General features: G+C 47.6%; 1 protein-coding gene across 4 annotated transcripts in view; it reads left to right on the top strand.

The window, feature by feature from the left end:
* The window catches only part of RFX2 (regulatory factor X2), a 97165-nt gene that overhangs the window by 38765 nt on the left and 37518 nt on the right, over positions 1-20882 (top strand). For 2 of the 4 annotated variants that reach the window (XM_037824021.1, XM_037824019.1), the window contains exons 2-5: positions 8759-8841; positions 11936-12025; positions 14126-14205; positions 15761-16022. In XM_037824021.1, the coding sequence (XP_037679949.1) occupies positions 8767-8841; positions 11936-12025; positions 14126-14205; positions 15761-16022 (507 nt within the window). In that variant the 5' untranslated portion in view covers positions 8759-8766. The other 2 variants (XM_037824018.1, XM_037824020.1) reach the window with 2 other exon arrangements.

Below are 20882 nucleotides of genomic sequence, written 5' to 3'. Positions count from 1 at the left end.
TCATTTCTGGTTGCTAGGCTACCGGAGTATTTGCCTGTAAACAGCAGCCTCTTCCTTCTGTGCCCGGGCGACTCATTCACTGAGTCCCTAATCCGGGGGCTGCCCAAAGCCACCCCTCCCTCTGCCCCCTCACCTGAGCTCGGGAGACCGGGCAGGGTCCCCGCTGGCGAACTTTCCGCGGCAGCCTCTCCCCCGAGAGGTCAACTCGGGCTTGTGGGTTCCTGTGGATTCCAAACCCTGGTGCCAGCCAAGCCGGGGGGACTGCTCCGATGAGGCGTCGTCTCTCTGGGAGCAGGTGGCAGGTGAAACAGGTGTGGCTTGCCCTGCCACCCTGGGCCACCCTTGGTGGCTTCTGGGCAGTGGCAGAGCACCCGACTGGGCACCCACCCTTCCGGCCCCTCTGTGGCATCGGCCCTGCGGCGGCTCCTCCAGGCCAGCTTCCTTCTGGGCCCTTCTCGAGAGGGACCGGAGACGAAGGGGATCCGAGGAGGAGCACCCAGGCCCCGCCATGGGGAAGAAAAACAGTAGTGACAACCAGTGAGCGTGACCGGGCAAGAGCTGGAAACCAGTAGCCCTGCGAGTCCAGTTCCCCTGGCAAGTTCAGGTCCAAAGCGGAAGCACAGACGGTCACTCATATCCACCAGACCGCGTCCACTGTCACCACGATCGCCGAGGAGGGGGCCCAACCCCCTGAGCAGGAAGAGGGGGTTGCACGCTCAGCTCAGGGATTTCCCAGATCGCTTACGTGTGCCCTCGGATGCCATGGACCACCGTGACTTACCCGCTGGGGCTCCACCCACGGGGCACTGCCCCCCTCCCTTGCCTGCCCCCCTCTTCGCCTAGGTGAGGGAGTCCCCCGGGGTCTGGAAGGTCCACCACCAGCCACGACTTACCACTCCCTTCTTCACGCACCGCCAGCCTGGCAAACCCGTGAGCGTGGAGAAAAGCGGAGATAAAAGGTTCTAGGGGGAGTCTTCTTGTCTGAAAGGGAATTGCTGGGTGGGTGCGTGGGGGGTTGAACTTTTTATTACGGAAATTCCAAGCATCTGCGAAGTAAACACAACAGTCTAAGGAACCCCCACGCAGCCTCAACGGATCGGTTACCCACCTGCTGGCCTCTCTCACCATCTCGACCTCCAGGCACCCCCCAGCCCCGACTCAGTTATCATAATTTTACAGTTTTTTAAGGTAATAGTTACATTTGCACAAATCTTAGCTGTCTACTTTTGACGAATGGACACACCATGTGACACACACCTTGTCATCGTAGAGCTGCGTCGGTCTCTCTAGAAAGTTCCGTCATGTCCCCTCCCAGCCAGTCCCTGCCCCTCCCCCTCTTTCTGATTTTATTTTATTTTTTTTAACCTTAAATTGGTTTTGCCTGGTCTGCATTCTGTACTCCTTCAGACCCAGCTTCTTTCACTCAGCTTGAGGGTTTTGAGATTCATCCATGCTGGTGCATGTGTCAGGACTTCATTCCTTTCTGTTAACGCACAGTTTCCCATGTGTGCATAATACAATGTCTCATCCGTTCTCCTGATGACGGACATTTGGGTCATTTCCACTTTGGGGCTGTTGTGAATAAAGCTTCTAGGAACGTGCTTGTGCAGGTCGTTTTCAGACCATGTTTTCATTTCCCTTGGGTAAATATCCAGAAGACAAATTCTTGGTTAAAGGGTAGGTTTAACTTTCTAGAAAATTACCAGACCTTTTCCCAGCCTGGCTGTATTATTTTACATTCCCACCGGCAGTGTACGAGAGTCGCAGTTGCCCCACAATGCTTGCCAACACTTGAAGAACAGGCTTTTTGATTTTGGCCATTCTCGTGGGTGTTTAATAGTGTCTCTCATGGCTTTAATTTGTGTTTCCTAGTGACTGATGATGTTGACCACTTTTGCACGTGCTTTTGGGAGGCATCTGTATATCTTCCTTTGTGAAGTGCCTGTTCTAGTCTATTGCTCATTTTTACTATTAGTTTTTGTCTTTTTTTTTTAATTGAGTTGCAGGAGTTTTTTTTATATATTCTGGATGAAAGTCCTTTGTCAGTTATATGATGTGCAAACATTTTTTCCTAGTCTGTGGCTTGCTTGTTTTGTTAAACAGATATTCTTGATGAACAGAAATTTTTAATTTTTGTGAAATCTAGTTTATCAAGTTTTTCTTTTATCTTACTGCTTTCTGTATCCTAAGAAACCTTTGCCTACCCACCTATGTTTTCTTTTATAAATTCTATAGTTTTAGTTTTTGTGTGTAAGTCTTTGGTCTAACTTGGAATAAGTTTTGTACGTGGCGTGAGTTAGGGGTCAAGGTATGTTTTTCCTACATGGATATCCTATTGATGCAGCATTGTTCATTGTAAAGGCTTTCCTTTCTCCATTGAATTGCATCAGCACCTTCATCAAAACTCCTTTGATAGTGTAAGTGGGGGTTATGTTGTTTATATGTGGCTGGTTTTGAATTGTTAATATTTCGTTAAGATTTTTTAATATATGTTCCTGAGGGACATTGGTCTAAATACTTTTCTTGGAATATCTTTATCATGTTTGGCTATCAGGATTTTGCTAACCTCATAATTTGGTTATGAAGTGTTCTTCTCTCCACTATTTTCTGATAGAATTTGGATAATATTGCTATTAATTCCTCTTTTAGTGCTTTCTAGAAGTCACCAGTGAAGATATTAGTGCCTGGAGTTTTCTCTGTAGGGATGTTTTTGGATATAGCACATTTAATTTATTTGTCAAATATCTGGCTATTCATATTTGATCTAAGTTGTTGAATTTATTGGCTAAAGTTCAGAATACTTCGTTACTCTCCGTTTGATATCTGTAGGATCTGTAGTAGCATATCTCATCTCATTCCTGGTATTGGCAATTTGTGTTTTTCCTTTTTCTTTCTTATCATTCTTTCTAGGGATTTGTCAATTCATCTTTTTAAAAAGCCAACTTTTGGTTTTGTTCACTTTCTCTATTGCTTGTGGCCTTTTCTCTCACTGACTTTGTTCTTTATTATTTCTACCCTTCCACTTAATTTAGATTTTCATCTGCTTGTCTTTTTGTACCTTGTTGAGGTTGCACACTTAGCAGACTGATTTTTAAGCCTTTCTTAATATATAAAGCTATATATTTAATATATAAGCATATAAAGCTATATATTTCCCTCCGTGCACTGCTTTACATGCATCCCATAAATTTGATATGTGGATATGTTTTCATTATCATTCAGTTCAAAATATTTTCTCATTTTCCATTTGGTTATTCTGTGGCTGTGGGTGATTTTAGAGGTGTGTTTTAAAATTTCCAAGTATGTGGGGTGTTTCCAGATACCTTTTTGCTATCTAATTTTATTCCATCATGGTCAGTGTATATACATGCTTTGTAAAATTTCTCTTTTGAAATGTATAGAAGCTTGCTTTATGGCTCGGAATATGGCCCATCTTAGTGAATAATCCCTTGTGCATTTGAAAAGAATATGCAGGGTTTGGTTGCAGTGTTCCATACGTGTCAGGGAGGTCAACATGACTGACAGTGTCATTCAGGTAGTCTATACCCTTACCGACATTTTTGTTTAATTCTTCTGTTAAAATTACTGGGAGAAGGGTATTCAAATCCCCCATTTTGACTGTTATCTCTTTCTCACTTTAGTTCTTATAGTTTTTCCTGTAGGTATTTTGATGCTGTATTGCCACATGCATACACTTCTATAGTAATTATGTCTTCCTAGTAAATTGATAATTTTGTCATTAAGAAATGTCCCTCTTTATTCCTGGTAATTAATACTCTTGTAGTTTGTTTTTATCTGATTATTTTAGCCACTCCAGCATTCTTATACTTAGTGTTTTAATGGTACATCTCTTTCTATCCTATTACTCTCGATCTACAGATGCCTTTGTATTTAAAGTGGGGTTCTTTTAGGCAGCATCTAATGGGATCTTGCTTTTTTTATCCAAGCCTTTGCACTAAAGTGTTGAGACCCTTTAAATTTAATGTATTTATTAGGGATTACAATATGCATCTTTAACTTATCACAATCTGCATTGAGTTAATATTTCCCTCCTTTATTTAAAATACAAAAACCTCGCATGTATAATTCATCTGTGCTTTTGTTGTCATATATATGACATCTGCATATGTTATAGATCCCAATAGAATGCTACAATTTTTTGTTAAATGGTTCTATGTATTTTAAAGATACTGAGAAGGAGAAGAAAAATGCTTAGTATTTTGTAATTACCCACATTTTTCTCGCTTCCAGTAATCTTCATTTCTTCTTGTAGATCCACATTTACCATCTGGTGTTATTTCCCTTAAGCTTGAGGTCTTCCCTTGGATTTTGTTATAGTGTAGGCAGCACAGACTCTTGGTTCTTGTTTATCTGAAATGTCTTTATTTCGTCTTCATTTTGAAGAATAGTTTTGCTGGATATAGAATTCTGGATTGATGGTTCCCCCCACCCCCACCACTTCCCCCAGCACTTTCAGATGCCCTTCCATTGTCTTCTGGTCCCCATCATCACTGATGAGAGGTATGCCATCATTTGTGCCATTACCCCTGAACATAATGTGTGGTTTTTCTCCAACTACTCTCAAGATTTTCTCTCTTTTTCTTTTATTTTAGAAGTTTAACTGTGACATACTTAAGTTGGTTTTCTTTGTATTATCATTCTTGGGGATCTTCAAGCTTCTTGGACCTGTTAGCTGATGCATTTCATCAAATCTAAGAGGTTTTTTTGGCCAGCCTTCAAATATTTCTTTCTCCCTTTCTCTCTCTCCTTTTCCTTCTGGGATTCCAGTTACAGATATGTCATACTGCTTGTTCTTTTTATTTTTCTTCAATTATTTCTCTCTTTTTTCTTCAGACTGGGTAAAACCTGTTCATCTATCTTCAAGTTCACTGACTCTTCCTTCTGCCACCTCCAGTCTGCTGTTAAGCCTATCCAGTGAAATTTTCATTTCATGTATTGTACTTTTCAGCTCCAGAATTTCTCTTTGGTACTTTATTGTAGTTTTTATTTCTCAGTTAAGAATGCCCTCTGTTTATTCATTATGCATATAACTTCCTTTAACTTCTTGAAGATAGTTTTAATACCTACTTTAGTCCTTGTCTGCTCACTGCATCATCTAGATTTTCTTGGGCTTTGTGGGAACTAACTACTTTTTTTCTTAAGAATGGGTCACATTTTCCTATTTCTTCTCATAGCTCATGCTTTTTGTTGGATACTAGACATCATGAATGATGAATAATCTCCTCCCCAAATAAGTAGTTTAGTCCGTCAAAGATTTGTGGCTCCCTCTCTTCAAGGATCCCCCACCCCCACCCCATCGTTCTGAGCTTTGTCCTCTGACTCCTCAATACCTAAGGGCTGTTGCTTTCTGCCACCCAAGCATCTGTGGGCTGGGGAGTGCCCCAGGCAAAAAGACACAGGCTCACAGGTCTCACCTGTTGCAGTGGCCTTTGAAGGGTAGACTCCCCTGCAGTTTCTGTCACTCCCCAGTGTCTTTAAGTAGTTGTGATTTTAAAAAAATATATTTTGCATAGAGTTTTTCATTGTTAATCTGTAGGAGGCTTACTCCAACCAATCTACACCACCCTTGCTGAAAGCCAGCACTCTGTTGCTTACATTTTATAAGGCAGTTTTTTAAAAACCCTGAAATTTGATGTGCTGAGAGCCTTTGATTAATGGACCTAAATAAACATGATTTTCGTAAAAGTGGATCAGTTCTGTGAAACCTACCACCTTGATTGTCTCGGGTGGATGAGGAAGGATTCCACACTCCCCGCCAATAGGTCCTGGGTACGGTGATGCTTTGGAGCCGCCAGGCCAGCCCAGATGGTGCCCGTGAGTCTGGAAGTCTGTCTGTCTGATACTACAACGACGGATATGCTGAGAGAGAGTGGCACAGCCAGTCTCAAAAGGTTATTACATTGACCAGAATAGTCCCAGCTCTCCATAAATAAGTGCATTTTAAAGTTTATAAACCCTTGTGAACCTATTTATATTTTCCAACTGCACTGTCTCTTGAAATATGAATTCCACATATTATTATCTGTTTCATAAAGTACTCTAGTAGACTCTCACTGTCTGAAATGCTATAAATATACTTTTAATTTAGTATTAAGTGTAATGCTAAAGTATTCATTGGGTAAATATGTCTTAACCGCCGGTGTCGTGCACAGGACTTTTAACCACGACACCAGAACTGTCTCGCAGAGTGTTCTTCTCCCTGTGTGTGTAATGGTGTGAAACCCCCAAAGTGGTCATTCCATTGTACCCAAACTCCTTTCTTAAGTCATGAGGGCTACACCTGACTCCCAGGCTCCAGGATTTGATGAATTGTGTTTATTTGTGACTCCTAAGCTTCTGTGGCACCGCCTCGTGTTATTTCAGACCAAAGAGTCTTTCGGATCTTTTTAGTTTGTCTTTAACTATTGGCAGCTCCATCCTCCTAATAATTTCCATCGCCTGCTTCAGGCCTCCTCCAGTCCTGTCACGTTGGTGAGACATGGCCTCAAGAACCTCACACTGGATCAGAGACCCACACCCCTCAAAGTTTTACATCCAGACAGTACAATTTTCTAACCACCTTCTAAAACCACCTCACTTTATCCAACCCAAATTATAATGACCAGGGATCAGCAACCACGGTCCAGGGGCCAAATCCAGCCCACTGCCTGTTCTCATAAATTTATGGGAACACAGCCAAGGCCATTTGTTTATGTATTAGCATCATTTGCTCTATGGTGACAAAGTGCAGTGTGGACCCCAAAGCTTAGAACACTTACTTTCCAATCCTTTAAAGACAACGTGTGCCGACCCCTGGTCTGGACAAGCTAAGTCAAACAGCGTGATAAAGTTAGCACATGGCGGACTGTGTTACCCGAGGGGAACACGCTAGCGTGACAACTCGTGCGACACTGGCTAACTTGCATTCTTGGTGCTGCATCTGACCACGTGAACAGAGCACGGCCTCACCGCTTCTCCCAGCACTCTCGCGGGCTCCCCGTATTTACGTAAGACTTGGATGTGGGGGCAAAATTACTTCTGCCGCTGGACCGAGGAACGGATCTCAGTCGAGTCAGCTCTCTCACTTTATCATTAGCGGAGTCTTTTCACGAAGATTTCGAGTCACCTTATTTCCTCCTGGTATCACTGAAGTTACCCCCTTGGGGGCTTCGGCTGGGAACAGAGTGGTGGATAGAGAGCAAATAGCTGATTTAAACATTTCGAGAAAATGATAAATAAGAGACACCGGTTAAGCATCAACAGAATAATTCCCAACGCCAATTCTGTCAAGAAGAGGGAGAAAGTTGGAGATCCAGGAAATACACTGTTGGAAATTCACTGTCTCCTGTCAGGCTGAGAATTTATTCAGGATCCTGGCCCACGGTGCATGGCTCTGGGGCCATCTAGCGGTGAACTGAGTCAAGGCCACACGGAACGGATTCCTGCAGCTCTCGGTGGCCCCAGAGGGTGGGGGGCTCAGGGAGTAGCCCCTTCAGCCAGGATGGGATTAAACCAACACACCCCTTTCTGCTTTCCTTGGGCAAATTAATCTGTTATTTTTCTCTACATTAGAAAAAAAAGTGGAAGGCACTTCTTTTCATCCTTCATTCCTTCTTCCAGGTGGAAGCCCTTGGGGTGGTGGGTACCTGTGCAAGCGTGCAAGCGGGTGTGTACTGAGTTCTGACCATGCACGGGGCACTGCACTAGCTGCACCCCACAAGGCAGGAGCCGACATCACACGTAGGGAAGTGGCCGGCCCAGAGCCAGGACATGTCACAGCGTCACCTGCCCTGCTCTCACGTCAGTCCCTTAACTGCCACTCTGGCTTCCAGGAGCCAGCTGTTTATTTAAATGCGAAGACAGTTTGACGTTTCGTATTTTCATAGAATGAATACGTATCATCTGCCACCTTGTTCTAATAGTAATTGAGTCTTTTCTCACAGAATTTTTTAATGACTTCTTTGAAAGATTTATGCACCTGGCGGCAAAGAGATGTGTTTTCCTGGTTTTCCCATAAGGGCAAAGATGTCTATGAACAGAAGGCAGTTTTTACATTTGGCCAAAGCGCCTAAGAACTCGTATCCAGCCCTGGATAGGATGCGCCATTTCTTGGCTCTCACCTCAAAGCTCCTTTTTTCTCCCCAGGCCAAGGAGTCTCTACGGGGGGCACTCGGCAATGTCTGGGAACATGTTTGGTTGTCACGATCTGGGGGGAGGGGATGCTCCTTTGGCAGCCAGGGAGGGTGCTCAGCACCCTCCAGTGCCCAGGACGGCCCCCACCCCGGAATGTTCCAACCCCAAGTGTCAGCCACGCCAAGGGAGAGAAAACCCGGCCCTGGGAGCGAGCACCTGTAGTTTGGGGCACGGTGGGGGGTGGGGTGGGGCTCCGTCGATGCCGTCAGAAGCGTTTGACTTGCTGGATAAACAAACAAGCGATTGTGCAAGCCCCTCAAGGTGGTTCAGACCAGTCGAACGGAAAAAGGGTGACACCGAAGCGTGGCTGCAGTGGGGCGATGGCACGGCCACTCCCGGGGCCGGATGTTTGGTTTTCTCTTGGGAAACACATCCTCCGCCCCCTCTCCCCTCTCTCCTTCTGGAACAATCGTGCAACCCCACCCTCTCTCACCTGGGATGACCAGGCCCCCCAGTCTCAACTGGGGGATGCGGGTAATGGCACTTGCTTGTCTGTGCCTCGCTGTCCTCTCTGGGCGTCTCGATGTCCACCCGCCCCACTCAATCTCTCTCCGCCTCTCTCTAGAGCTGAGCATGCAGGATTCAGAGGGTGGATCGGATTCGCCAACCCCTGTGGCTCTGCACCCGGCGGCGGCTGCCTCCCCACAGGTAACAGAACCAGCCCGGCCTGTGCCCAGGCCGCCTCCAGGGGCAGCCCGGCGGCCTCGCAGCGACACATGCATTTCGGTTTTGGCTCAGTAGAGAGGACACCAGCTACCAGCCCCAGGATCACCGCTCTGCAAGCCGCCTTGCTTCTCCTTCCCCCACCGCACACGCTTGTCCAGGTCCGTTATCGGTTCAGTAAGTCCCACCAGGGAGAAGTCGCAACTGTACAAGAAGCCGCTCTCCCAGACCCAACTTAGCTTCTATTTATCTTTTTTTTCTTTTTTAATTAGAGAAGCCGTGGGTTTACAGGATAATCATGCGTAAAATACAGGATTCTCATATATCGTTCCATTATTAACACAATTTTATATTTGGACCATCGTCCATGGTTTACCTGAGCGTTTATATTTATCTTTTAATGGAAATCTTCTTGTACATTAGAAATTGCCCTGTCGTACAGACATACTTTATACATAAGACAAAACATCAGTCAGAGTTCTTAGTATTTGGCTCAAAATCAAGTCTGGCACTAGAATGAAAATAGTCTTTAAAATTTGCAGGATAGAGAATTTTCACTTTGAGGCTCTCCCGACTTTTGGATTTCGCCCATGAACTAAAATAAAACATGAAGTAGACACAGAGTAAGTGACTTAAGACCACATGAAACGAAGATGATGGAATGGACTGGAAGCTTGTAGAAGCGTGCAGAGATTCACTGTGACCTCCTGATCGCCCTCAATTTACCAACTGCCATCTCAGATTAGGAGCATGGCAAAGTGAAACAATCAAGGAGAAAAAAAAACATAATCCTGCAAAAACAAAAAGGCACACATAGGAGGAGTTGGTTCAATTTAGAATGCATAGTCAGACACCTGTAGCTTTTATTTCGTTAAAATATGACAGCCAGGGGGCAAGAGGGTGTTTTGGGAGTTTCTCTGAGGGTGCTGGGAGGCTGTCTTCCTGCCAGCAACTTGCTTGTGTTTCCTTATTCACTTGAGCCTGCCCTGTCAGCCCTGCCCCCCCATATTCCTCCTTACTACCCCACTCCTTCTCACCAAGTCCCCCTCTCAGAACCTCCGGGGCCTAGATGGATTCGGCCTGCGTCTCAGCTGGGACTGTCCCCAGTGTCACCACCAAGGCCCCGCGTCCATCCCCATTTCACTGCGGCAGCCCCTCCCCAAGGCCTGGCCGGGGCCCCCCAACTCTCCCGCCTGCCCTCAGCGTCCTTCATCAGCTCCCCCAAGCACGCAGTGTCCCTCCCCCCGGCTGAATCTCCTCGCTCATTCCCCCCACCACCCCCACTAGCCCCTCGCCCCACTAATCACAGTCCCTGCCCCAGCTTAGGGCCAGACGGGGGTCTCACATCTCTCCAGGGTGCTTTCCTCACCAGCTCTCGCGTTGCACAGAGTTCTCTAAACAGCGAGCCCTCTGATCATTCCTGACCTTCCCAGGTGAGGAAAAGGGAATTCTCGTACCCTCGCCTGTCCAAGAGAACAGTCGTGTGTTGCCCAGTCTGGGGGCTGCCAGCCACACGTGGCCCTCGAGCCCTCAACACATGGCCCGTGCAACTGAGGACCAGAAGTTCATCGTTAATTGAAGTCTAATTCAGTCTAAATTTAAACAGCCACATGGCTACACAGCCAGTGGCCAGCATACTGGGGATGCAAATGTACACCCTTAAAATTCCCCTTCATTAATTTATTTTTTCAATCAAGCCGAGAGTCACATAACATAAAGCCATTTTAAACCGTACAATTCAAAAGCATTCAGTGCACTCATGGAGTTGGGCAACCCTCACCACTATCTACCTAATTCCAGAATATTCTCATCACCCCACAGGACACCCCGTCCCCACCGGCCGTCACTCTCCATCCCCGCCTCCCCCAGCCCCTGGCAACCACTAATCTGTTTTCTGTCTCTATGGCTGTGCCTGTTCCAGACATTTCACCCAAATGTGACCTTTTGTGCCTGCTTCTTTCATTTAGGATAACGTGTGCATGGTCCATCCGTCCTGTGGCATGTGTCAGTGCTTTGGTCCTTTTGATGGCTGAATAGTATTCCGCTGTTTGCATGTACCGCATTCCGTTATCCACACACCCTGCTCCCTTCTGTGCCATCTGGGTCCTCTCTGTCTCTGGTTGTGGCCCCCCAGGCGGCTGCACCCCTGGTGGAGTCTCTCTGTGCACAGTGCCTGGCTCAGCTGGATATGGAAGTCGCTGATGACAGGTGTCAGTCGTGCCTTCTGTGTTTATAAGCCACATTCCTTGAACACTGGAGGCTCAGCACCTCCTCTCCCTCCGAGACTGGCAGGCAGTAACTTCTGAAGCCCCAGCTTTAAGTAAACAAGTAAAGCCCTATGATTTGTCATTTGACTTGGAGGTACATTTTGATCCTTTGTATTTTCATAGCTTTGTGTGGCCCACTGGTAACCCCAAGCAAAAATAACAAAACCACAAGGACAGGGAGCCGGGCAGTGTCCCCCCAAGGGCTCAGGCCTGGACGTGGGTTTGTTTCTGGGGCTGTAAGATGCCACTTAGTCATCCTGGGCTCCGTTTCCCCTCTGACGGAACAAGCCCTGTGTGGTCTGGAGGGTCTCGGAGGGCTGCAGAGCTCCCTGGGGGGTGGGGAGGGGGTGGGGAGTGGTCCCCTCGCAGCCTGTAGGCTGCACCAAGGCAAAGCTCCGGTGTGAACGAGTGTGTGGGTCTGTGTGTGTGAGTGTGTGTGTCTGTGTGTGTCTCCGTGTGTGTCTCCGTGTGTCTGTGCGAGTCTGCACGTGTGTCTGCCTTTGTGAGTCTTGTCTCGGTCTGCATGTGTGAATGCGTGTGCTGTGTGCACCCACGAGTCCGTGCGTGTGTGTACACAGTGCGTTTGGCCACGTGGTGAGTGTGTGTGCACGCTGGTGTACCTGTGCCTGGGTCAGCATGAGTGTGCAAGCACGTGTGTCCGTTTGTCAGGCCTTCTCTCCTTCCTTCCGGTTTCCCTGGGGCTCTCACGGGGCACCAGTGGGACAGACAAGCAGCAGCGCTCGTCCCCTCTGCTCGTTTGACGGAGGAAAGTCTGATAGTCCTAAATGTGGTTCTCTTCCCTTCCCTTTTAGAGGGTGCTGGTCCAGGCAGCGGGCTCCGCTCCCAAGGGGGCCCCGATGCAGCCGCTCTCCCTCCCCAGAGTCCAGCAGCTGCCGCAGCAGGTAATCTCTTAACGATGGCCCCTTCTTTGCTGTACCCGCTCCTTTTCATTTGATTTCTCCAGTTCCTAACCCAGAAGGTTCTTTGGGCAGCTATGTTTAAAAAAAAAAAAAAAAATCCTTTGCTGCACGTGGTTTTGCAACGAGCCACGCAAGCTGACGGTCTTTCAATCATCCATAAATCCAGCAGGCATTTGGGGAGCAAGCAAGCACCTGCCAGGCAGAGAGCTGGGGTGCTGGGGTGGAAATGCAGACCAGCAGCAAGGGCTTCTGGACCGGGGGGACAAGGAGCCCCCAGGGGAAACCCTCGGGAGTGTCGCGGCAGAGGAGGGCACCGCTTGTGAAATAAATCATGAAGAATACAGCTTGAAAGCAGGAGCCGATCTGCCAAATAATGGCACAGATCATCCATTCGAAGATAGTCCCCTGATCCATGACAGCAGCTGGCAAACCTTTTCCATAAAAAGCCAGACAGTAAATGTTTCTGGCTTTGGATAAACCGTCTCTATCACACCCGCTCCCGCTCCCCTCTGCCGTCGGAGCACGTGAGCCGCCATAGCCAGCACATAAATGAACCGGTGTAGCCGGGTGCCGATAAAGCTTTACTTATGGCCACTGAAATTTCAATTTCATCTCATTTCCCGGTACGAAATATTTTTCTTCTTTTGATTCTGCCCTGCTCCCAATCATTTAAAATCGACCAAACCAAACCAACCCTTCTGAGCTTGCGGCTGTACAGAAGCGGACGGCGGGCTGGATCTGGCCCACAGGCCGTGCTTTGCTGCCCCCTGCTCAGGAAGGGGCTGGACTAAATAGATTCAGGTTCCTGCCTGAAAGGAGCCGCCAGGGTGACACCCGCTCTCTGGGGGGCTCCTGCTGGATTGCTTGCGTGTTCAGCTGGGTTTGTGGGGTGATAGGAAAGAAGCCAAGGCAGGCCCAGCAGGGAACCAGGCCCTCCAGGCCAGGGTGCTGCATCATATCTCCTCATCTCTGTCAAGCCCATTCCCAGCGACACAGCCACATGGCCCAGGAAGGGAGACAATTCCAGAAGCTTCCTGTATCATGATTCCAGTGTCATGATTCCAGAAGCTTCCTGGCTCTGCAGGGCTGCGCCAGCTCCAGCTCTTTCTCTCCGGGCTCTCTCTGACTTGCCGGGTCACTTCTGCATTTCAGCCAGTGCCCTGGGTGTGGATTTCCCCCCACCCTGGGGACCCACCCCTGGAACATTCTTCTGGCATGCTCGTTCTTCCAGGGGACTGTGCATTTTGCAAACGAATGTCATGATTTGGTGGCCAGGTCCTGCAGCTCCAAGTCAAGCCTGGGAGAGAAAGTCATGCAGGCTTTGCTCTCAATTTTCTCACCCTAAAATTTGGTTGAATTGGGCACCTGTGCAGATCCCCTCTGTGATTTTGAGGTTCTGCACACCAAGTTTCCACCGGGGCCAGAGACCCCGGGTCATTAGCTGGGGCCTGAGTGGGTGGGGAGTGGGCCAAGCATCCCCCATCGCCCTCCTCCCTCCATTACCCCATCCAGCTCTGCCTTCCAGCTCTCCCCAAGAAGGACGCCCAGGGCCCGGCACCCTGCCAAGAAGCTCAGGTCAACCCGCTGGCCCGCTCTCCTCTCACTGGAGGTGGTCCTTGGCCCTTGGGGTTGGGGCTCTGTTGGAGCAGGCAGGCCACGGGGGCTTCTGCTTGGACCCATCAGCTGGGCCCTTTCCCCCCATCCTCCACAGATCACTTAGGCCCACTTTGCTCAGGAGCCATAATTCTGGGCCCCACATCCCACATGTCCAGAGCAGGGGCCACCAACCAGGCTTCCCTTGCACACGACAGGAGGAACGTGCCACTGTTCACGGCAACCACACAGGGATGCCCCAAAAGCAGCCAAACACGAGTCAGCCACAGCCCCTTAACTCTCTGGAGTCTCCACCCAACTGTCCCTCCTCGTTTCTTTCTAGAAAGTGCTGACCGGGGTGGGGAGAGCTGTCATTTGATACTAAGTGGACGTAAAGGGCAGTAGAAGATATTCGCAGGTTGCATAGTCTAGACAGGATCCAGAAGGAAACCGCTGTCCCTAACCCAGGATGCGTGGTGCTTGTTTCAGGTGCAGCCCCTGCAGCACGTGTACCCGGCCCAGGTGCAGTACGTGGAAGGGGGAGACACAGTCTACACGAATGGCGCCATGTACGTGCTTTTCTCTCTCTCCCCGGGAAACCACAGTCCACATCTGGAACCACATTTTGCAAACCTAACACTTTTTTCCATTTGGACCCGAGTTCCAACAAATCACCAAAATCATTTTGGTGACATGTTCGAACAATTAGAACGGTACCGGGATCTCACCACCCCGTGGAATTTCAGAAATCACGGACCTTTGTGTTTTTGACTTCTAGAAAAGGCAGTCTAAAAAAAAAAATCTCCAAAACTGATTAAACTTCAGAATCTGAAGATTCAGTCTTCAAGATCCAGAGGTCATTTTCTGCCTCTGCTTTTTCATCCCTGCCTTCATTAACCTCCAGCTTTTTATGACGATTAGAACTTTGATTTTCTATTGTGCAAGGACTTCTAGAATTTTCCACCTTCTAACTATGCTCCCTTAAAGTTCATTTGGCTTAAGACACGAATCCTTTTGCTTGCTGGTTTGCTTTGGCTTGTTTCTGACAGCTCCCAATCCACAAGTACGGGGACTGTGCCTGAAAGTTTGGGTTCAGGGATTTCAGATTTGGGGTTGATAGAGTTGTGGTTTTCTACAACAGAAGATTGAAGTTTCTATATACACGGACACAAATGTGTGTGTGCAACTGGTGAAATCCAAACAAGGTCTGTAGGTTGTACCAGTGTCAATTTCCTGGTTTCAATATTGTACTACGTTTATTCAGGATGTCACTACTGGGAGGCAATGCAAGTCACAGCCCCCAGAGGTAGGGACAGGCTCTCTGCTCCACCCAGAAGGGCCTTCCCTGGGGATGGGCCACCGCAGTCAGTATCCACGAACCAAGAAGGAAAAACAGTTTATAATAATCTTCCACGATGGCCTGCATTAGACACTTAAGCGCAACTTAAAATCTAAATCTCAGCCTTCATGCCCAGTCATTTCAACCAGAGGTTAAAGGAACATGAGATAAATTCTGGGCATCAAGTAGAAACTTCGTTTTTATTTTGCAATTTAATTTTTTTAAAAAACATTTTATTTTGAAATAATTATAGCCTCATAGGAAGTTGTCAAAATAGCACAGGGGGTCCAGTGGGCCCTTCTCCGAGTTCCCCATCCCACCCCCAATCCCTGGTGACATCATAAGATTGTAGGATGATGTCAAGACCAGGAAATGGACATCGAGACATCGGTGGCAACCATCTCCAGACCTCGTCAGTTTCAAACAGCTTTTACACGCACTGATTTGTGTGTGTGTATGTGTGTGTCGTTCTATGCAGTTTTATCCCATCTACAAATTCATGTAACAAACACCAAGCCCCAAATACAGAACTGTCCTGTCCCCTTCGTGCAGCCTTGTTAGACACTCACAGAATTTAAATGATCCATTTTTCCATTCATCAGCATACGATTCTGAGTATTTTCAGAGACAGGCCTTTTGACCCTGGGCGTGCACTGGAGTTCCACAGACCGTGTCCGCGTTGTCCCACACTTTCCGTGTCCCAGGAAGTATGGCTGGGTTCCTCTGGAACTGGGAGGAGGCCCCGAATCGGGCTGGGGTCCCATGGTGCCTTCTCTTTCCGACAGACGGACGGCCTACGCCTACAACCCCGACCCTCAGATGTACGCCCCCAGCAGCGCGGCATCCTACTTCGAGGCCGCGGGGGGCGCCCCGGTGACGGTGGCTGCCTCCTCCCCGCCGGCCATCCCCACCCACGGCATGGTGGGCCTCGCCATGGACGTCGGTGGCAGCCCCATCATCTCCAGCACGGGAGCCTACCTCATCCACGGGGCGATGGACGGCACGAGGCACTGCCTGGCCCACACTTCGCGGTCATCGCCGGCCACGGTATGTACAAGGCTCTCGGGGGGCCTGAGCTTAGACCACGGGTAGACGTGGCAGCAGCAGGGACGGTGAGTACGTGGCCCCTCGCAGGACCTGGAGGGGCTCGGACCGGCCAAGGGACCCCGAGCAGGCGATCTGGCCTCGTCGAACCTCAGGATAAGTCATCCGTCCCGGGCTCGGGTGAAAATCGAAAACGACTGAGGCAGCTCCACGACGGGCAGCTGCTGCTCTGAGTGGTGTTACCACTCGCCCATTCCCATCAGCGTCTCTGAGGCTTGGCCCAGTCCACCTCTATGAAAACTGGACCGAACCGAACAAGAGAAACCTCCCCAAGTCCCTATCCCAAATCCTCGCCACCAGGCTCTTACCTGCTTTTAAAACTCTATTTCCATGTCTACTTGAATTCTCGTTTTTAAATTCACATTGAGTAAAATGGACTCTTGGGCACACAGCCCTGTGAATTTTAACACATAGATTCATGTAACTACCACCAAAATCAAGAAACTAAGCTGTCCCATCACCCGAAAACCTCCCTCACAATCTCCCCCACCTGTCCCTTTTGACAACCACCGATCTGTCCTCTGTCCCTATAGTTTTGGATTTTTTTTTCGGAGGGGGGTGTATTATAAATGGAATTCTGCAACCCGTAGCCTTTTGATTCTGGCTTCTTTCCCTCGGTGCGGTGCCTTTGAGAGCCATCCAAGTTGTCGTGTGAAACTGTAGCGTGTTCCTTTTAGCTGCTGAGTATATGCCATTGTTTATCCTTCACTGGTGGAGGGACAGTTGGGTGCTTTCAGGTTTGGGCGATTATGAATAAAGCTGCTCTAAGTATTCACGTACAGGTTTCCGTACGGACAGATATTTTCCTTTCTCTTGGGTAAATGCCTACGAGTGAGATTGCTCACTCAGATGGTTAGTGGATGTTTAGCTTTATAAGAAACCACAAACAGCTTTCCCAAGAGGCTGTGCCAGCTTGTGTCCCCACCGCAACTGAGGGCACACCCGTTGCTCCACGTCGTCGTCAGCACTAGGTACTACCTAGTGGCCATTCTCGTAGGTATGGGGCAGTACCTCGTTATGGTTTTAATTTGTGTTTCCCTTATAGCTAATGTTGGTAAGCAGCTTTCCTTGTGCTCCTTTGCCTTCCATATACGCTCTTTGGTGAAGTGTAAGTTCAAGCCATTTGCCTAGTTTTTTAACTGGGTGTTTGTTTTCTTTCTGTTGATTTTTGAGAACTCTTTATATGTGCTAAATACAAGTCCTCTGCCAGAAATGCAATTTGCAAATATTTTCTTCCAGTCATTAGCATGTCTTTTCATTCTCTTTAGGGTGTCTTTTGCAGAGAAGAAAATGTTTAAATTTTGATCAAGTCCAGTTCATCTTTTATGATTTGTGTTTGTGATGTTGTGTCTAAGAACTATTTGCTTAACTACTGGTTATCAGGATTTTCTCCTATGTTTTCTTTTAAAAGTTTTATCGTTTTACACTTTACATTTAGATCTGTTCTATTTTGAGTTACCTTTTGTATAAGGTGTGAGCTGTAGGTTGTGTGTATATGAAACAATCACCTGCTCCAGAACCACTTGTTAAAAAGGTTACCCTTTCTCCATTGAATTGATTTTGTAACTTTGTCAAAAAATCAAGTGGCCGAATGTATGTGGGTCTATTTCAGGACTTTGTTTTCTGTTCCTTTGAGTATGTGTCTACCCTTTTACCAATACTGCCCTGAATTGATTCCTGTAGCTTTTTATAAGTCTTAAAATCAGGTAGATGGTTCCTACCACTTCTTCTATATTATGTTGGCTATTCATGTAAATTTTAGAATTTTACGTATAAATTTTAGAATCAGCTTGTCTGTATCTACAAAACACTCCTGCTGGGATTTTGATTCAATTGCATTAAACCCGTAGATCAATTGTGGGAGAATTCACACCTTTACTACACTGAGTCTTCCAATCCATGAACATGGTATGTCTCTCCATTTATCTAGGTCACCTTTGATTTCTTGCATCAGAAATTTGGGATTTGCAGCATACACGTCCTGTACGTGTGTTACTAGATTTATAGCAAGGCATTTCATGCTTCTGGAGCTATTGCAAATGATATTGATTTTTAACTTTAGTTCCAACTATTTGTTGCTAATATATAAAAATATGATTTTTTTTTGGTTGTCAACTTTGGATCCTGCAAGCTTGCTGAACTCACTGTTTTGTTTTAGGAGTTTTCTGTTGTCTGCAGATAGGGACAGTTTTGTTTCTTCCTTTCCAATCTGGATGCCTTTTAATTCTTTCTCTTGTCTTTCTTCACTGGGTGGGATGCCAGTTCGATGTTGAATAGGTGTAGGACACAAGGTGAAAGTGGACAAACTTGTTTGGCACCAAATATAATGAGAAGCTGTAGGGTATTTTTTGTAAATAGCCTTTATCTGGTTGAGGAAGTCCCCTTCTATTCCTCGTTTTCTGAGTCTTTGTCATTAATGGATGTTGACTTCTGTCGAATGCTTTTTCTTCTCTGACATGATCATGTGCTTTTGCTTCTTTAGACTGTTAACATGGTGGATCACACTGATTGAATGTCAATTCAAAAATAGCTTCTTATTTTGGGGCAGGGTTCATCTCCTGGAATAAGGTGACATTCTGGCCTTACCCCAGTTCCTTTGTTCCTGGTGTATTTTGGGGTCAGTCTCACATCAGGGAGACCCCCTGGGTCTTGCTCTCCTCTTTCTTTCTATGTCAGAGTGACCCTAAGATCCTGCTGTGAGGGATGGGCATGGAGCTGCCCACACCTCCAGAGAGAGGTTGCATGCTTTCCGAGAGGCAGGGCTTGCTGCTCTAACCAAGACACACCTGCTTCTGGCCTGGCCGCTGTAGTCCCTGCTGGTGCAGAACACCAAACCAAGGCCCGGGCAGCCCCGGGGAACCACGCATAGATCTCCCTCACTGGATTGGCTGGATGGAAAGTTACAGTCCTTATGTATCAGAAAGCTTTCCTCACAGCTACATTAGTTTCCACGAATATGGCAGGTCTGATTTTAGCAATGGCATCCATTTATAATATGGAATATACTAGAATCAGGGTCACACCTTTTCCGAGAAGTGGCAGCATTATTTGTGTGTCAGCTCTGTAGCGAGCAGAGGTGTGGCTCAGACCCTGGGTTGCTGAATGACTGTGGATTGTTGTCCAGGTTGCTTTAGAAGAATTGAGTTTTTAAATTGTTGGGAACCCACAATGAGCTGTGTTTTGACCCCCAGTTGCCCCTGGGGTGTCATCATCTCAGATGGGACTCTGATTCTTGACCTCTGCCCGCTCTGGTCTTGTTTATGGGCTGGTTTTTGGCGTGGGACCATCCCACAAGGATGCAGCAGAGATCCAAGGAACTTTCCAGGAGCCATGAACAGGGACGGCCCTGGACTTAAAACAGAAACAGGGCTTCTGCATCAGACAGCTAATGTCTGCCAACTTGTTCAGATCAGAGATGTGTTTGAAGGTACTGTAAATTAATCCTGAGAAGAGCACACAAAGTCCAAAAGAGACAGGCTGAAGGGGGGATTTCAGACTGCCGGTGACAAATTTTCCTGAGAAGCATTTATTTCTGGTGAAAATTTCATGCAGTATTATAAATCTTACAATTGCCCAAATGGTTGGTTTTTGATAAAACCTTTCTGTTATGCTTTTCCAATTATATGGAACCATTAGAGTAAATTGAGAGGTTTACACTTCTAGGCTCAGCCCAGGTTGAATCTCCTCTTTGCCCTTTTGGTTCTGTCGGGGGAGAGCTGGCGGGCAGCAGGGCCTACATGAGAAAGAGATCTTTCCACCCAACAGCTGCCCTTGGGGGGCTCCTACACCCCCAGACTCAGGGGCCACGGGAGGCCGAGCCCCCCAAACACAATGGGCATCTGTCCCCACACAAATCACAGATGAAGACAAAAGGCCTGGCCAACCTTCAAAATAAAAATCAAACATTCTGGTCAGCGGCAGGACGATATTGTTGAGATATCTCATCAGGGCCCTCAGGCCTGGCTTGATGAAGGAAGTTTCACATTTGATGGCCATCCTCTCCAACTCTTTATTTCTGCTAAATGCAAATCCTAACCTATGGTTGCCTTCACTGGGAATGTAGCTCTGGATATTCAGCTCGGGCAGAAAAATCTGGAAAGTGGGCCCAGGTCTCTGCCTTGGCGGCTCCTTCCAGGCTTGCAGGACACTCAGCTGCAGGCCCAACCTCCTCTGAACCAGAAGGTCCAACGTTTCAACTGGGAAAACAGCGGCCCATGGATTCGAATCTTTCTCTGGTCGCGTTCAACTCCGAAAAGAATTCCTGTAAGTTCTGCGGCCTTTGAGACGATGTGTTAAATATGCCTAAGAATATACCAGGATTTTCTTCCTGTAATAAGTGAGGAAAATCCTCCATTGGTGGGGAAAAGCCAGCAGCCCAACCACCGGACCACTGCTTGGTCTTCAGATATCCCGATATTGCATTCCCAGTACTAAACATCCTGCTATTTTGCCCTGGAAGGATGGCTCAAGCAGCCCACTTGAAGTCATAGGAATAATCTTGACTGGTGTGAGCGGAAACTCAGCTCCTGCCCTAAAAACTCAAGTGAACCCCTTGCCCTTGAGGGTCTGGAAAAGCGGAACCTTGTATTCCCTCCCTGAGGTGCCAAGAAGGTGGACCCTGGGTGGCTGCCCTTGGATTGTGCCTGTAAGTTTCCAGTTTCCATGAATGCTGAGTCAAGACCAAGGGGAGGCTGGTGGCCCCAGAGCGTCCCTGTGTAGCCTCACGGCTCCCTGTGGCATCCGGGGCATCCCAGCTCACAACATGACCGCCAACCGAAAACCGTCCCTTCTTCTGTAGCTTTC

The sequence above is a fragment of the Choloepus didactylus genome (genome assembly GCF_015220235.1).
Source record: "Choloepus didactylus isolate mChoDid1 chromosome 25 unlocalized genomic scaffold, mChoDid1.pri SUPER_25_unloc1, whole genome shotgun sequence".
In the NCBI taxonomy this organism is placed as follows: Eukaryota; Metazoa; Chordata; class Mammalia; order Pilosa; family Megalonychidae; genus Choloepus; species Choloepus didactylus.
This window is presented reverse-complemented; position numbering and strand designations above follow the sequence as displayed.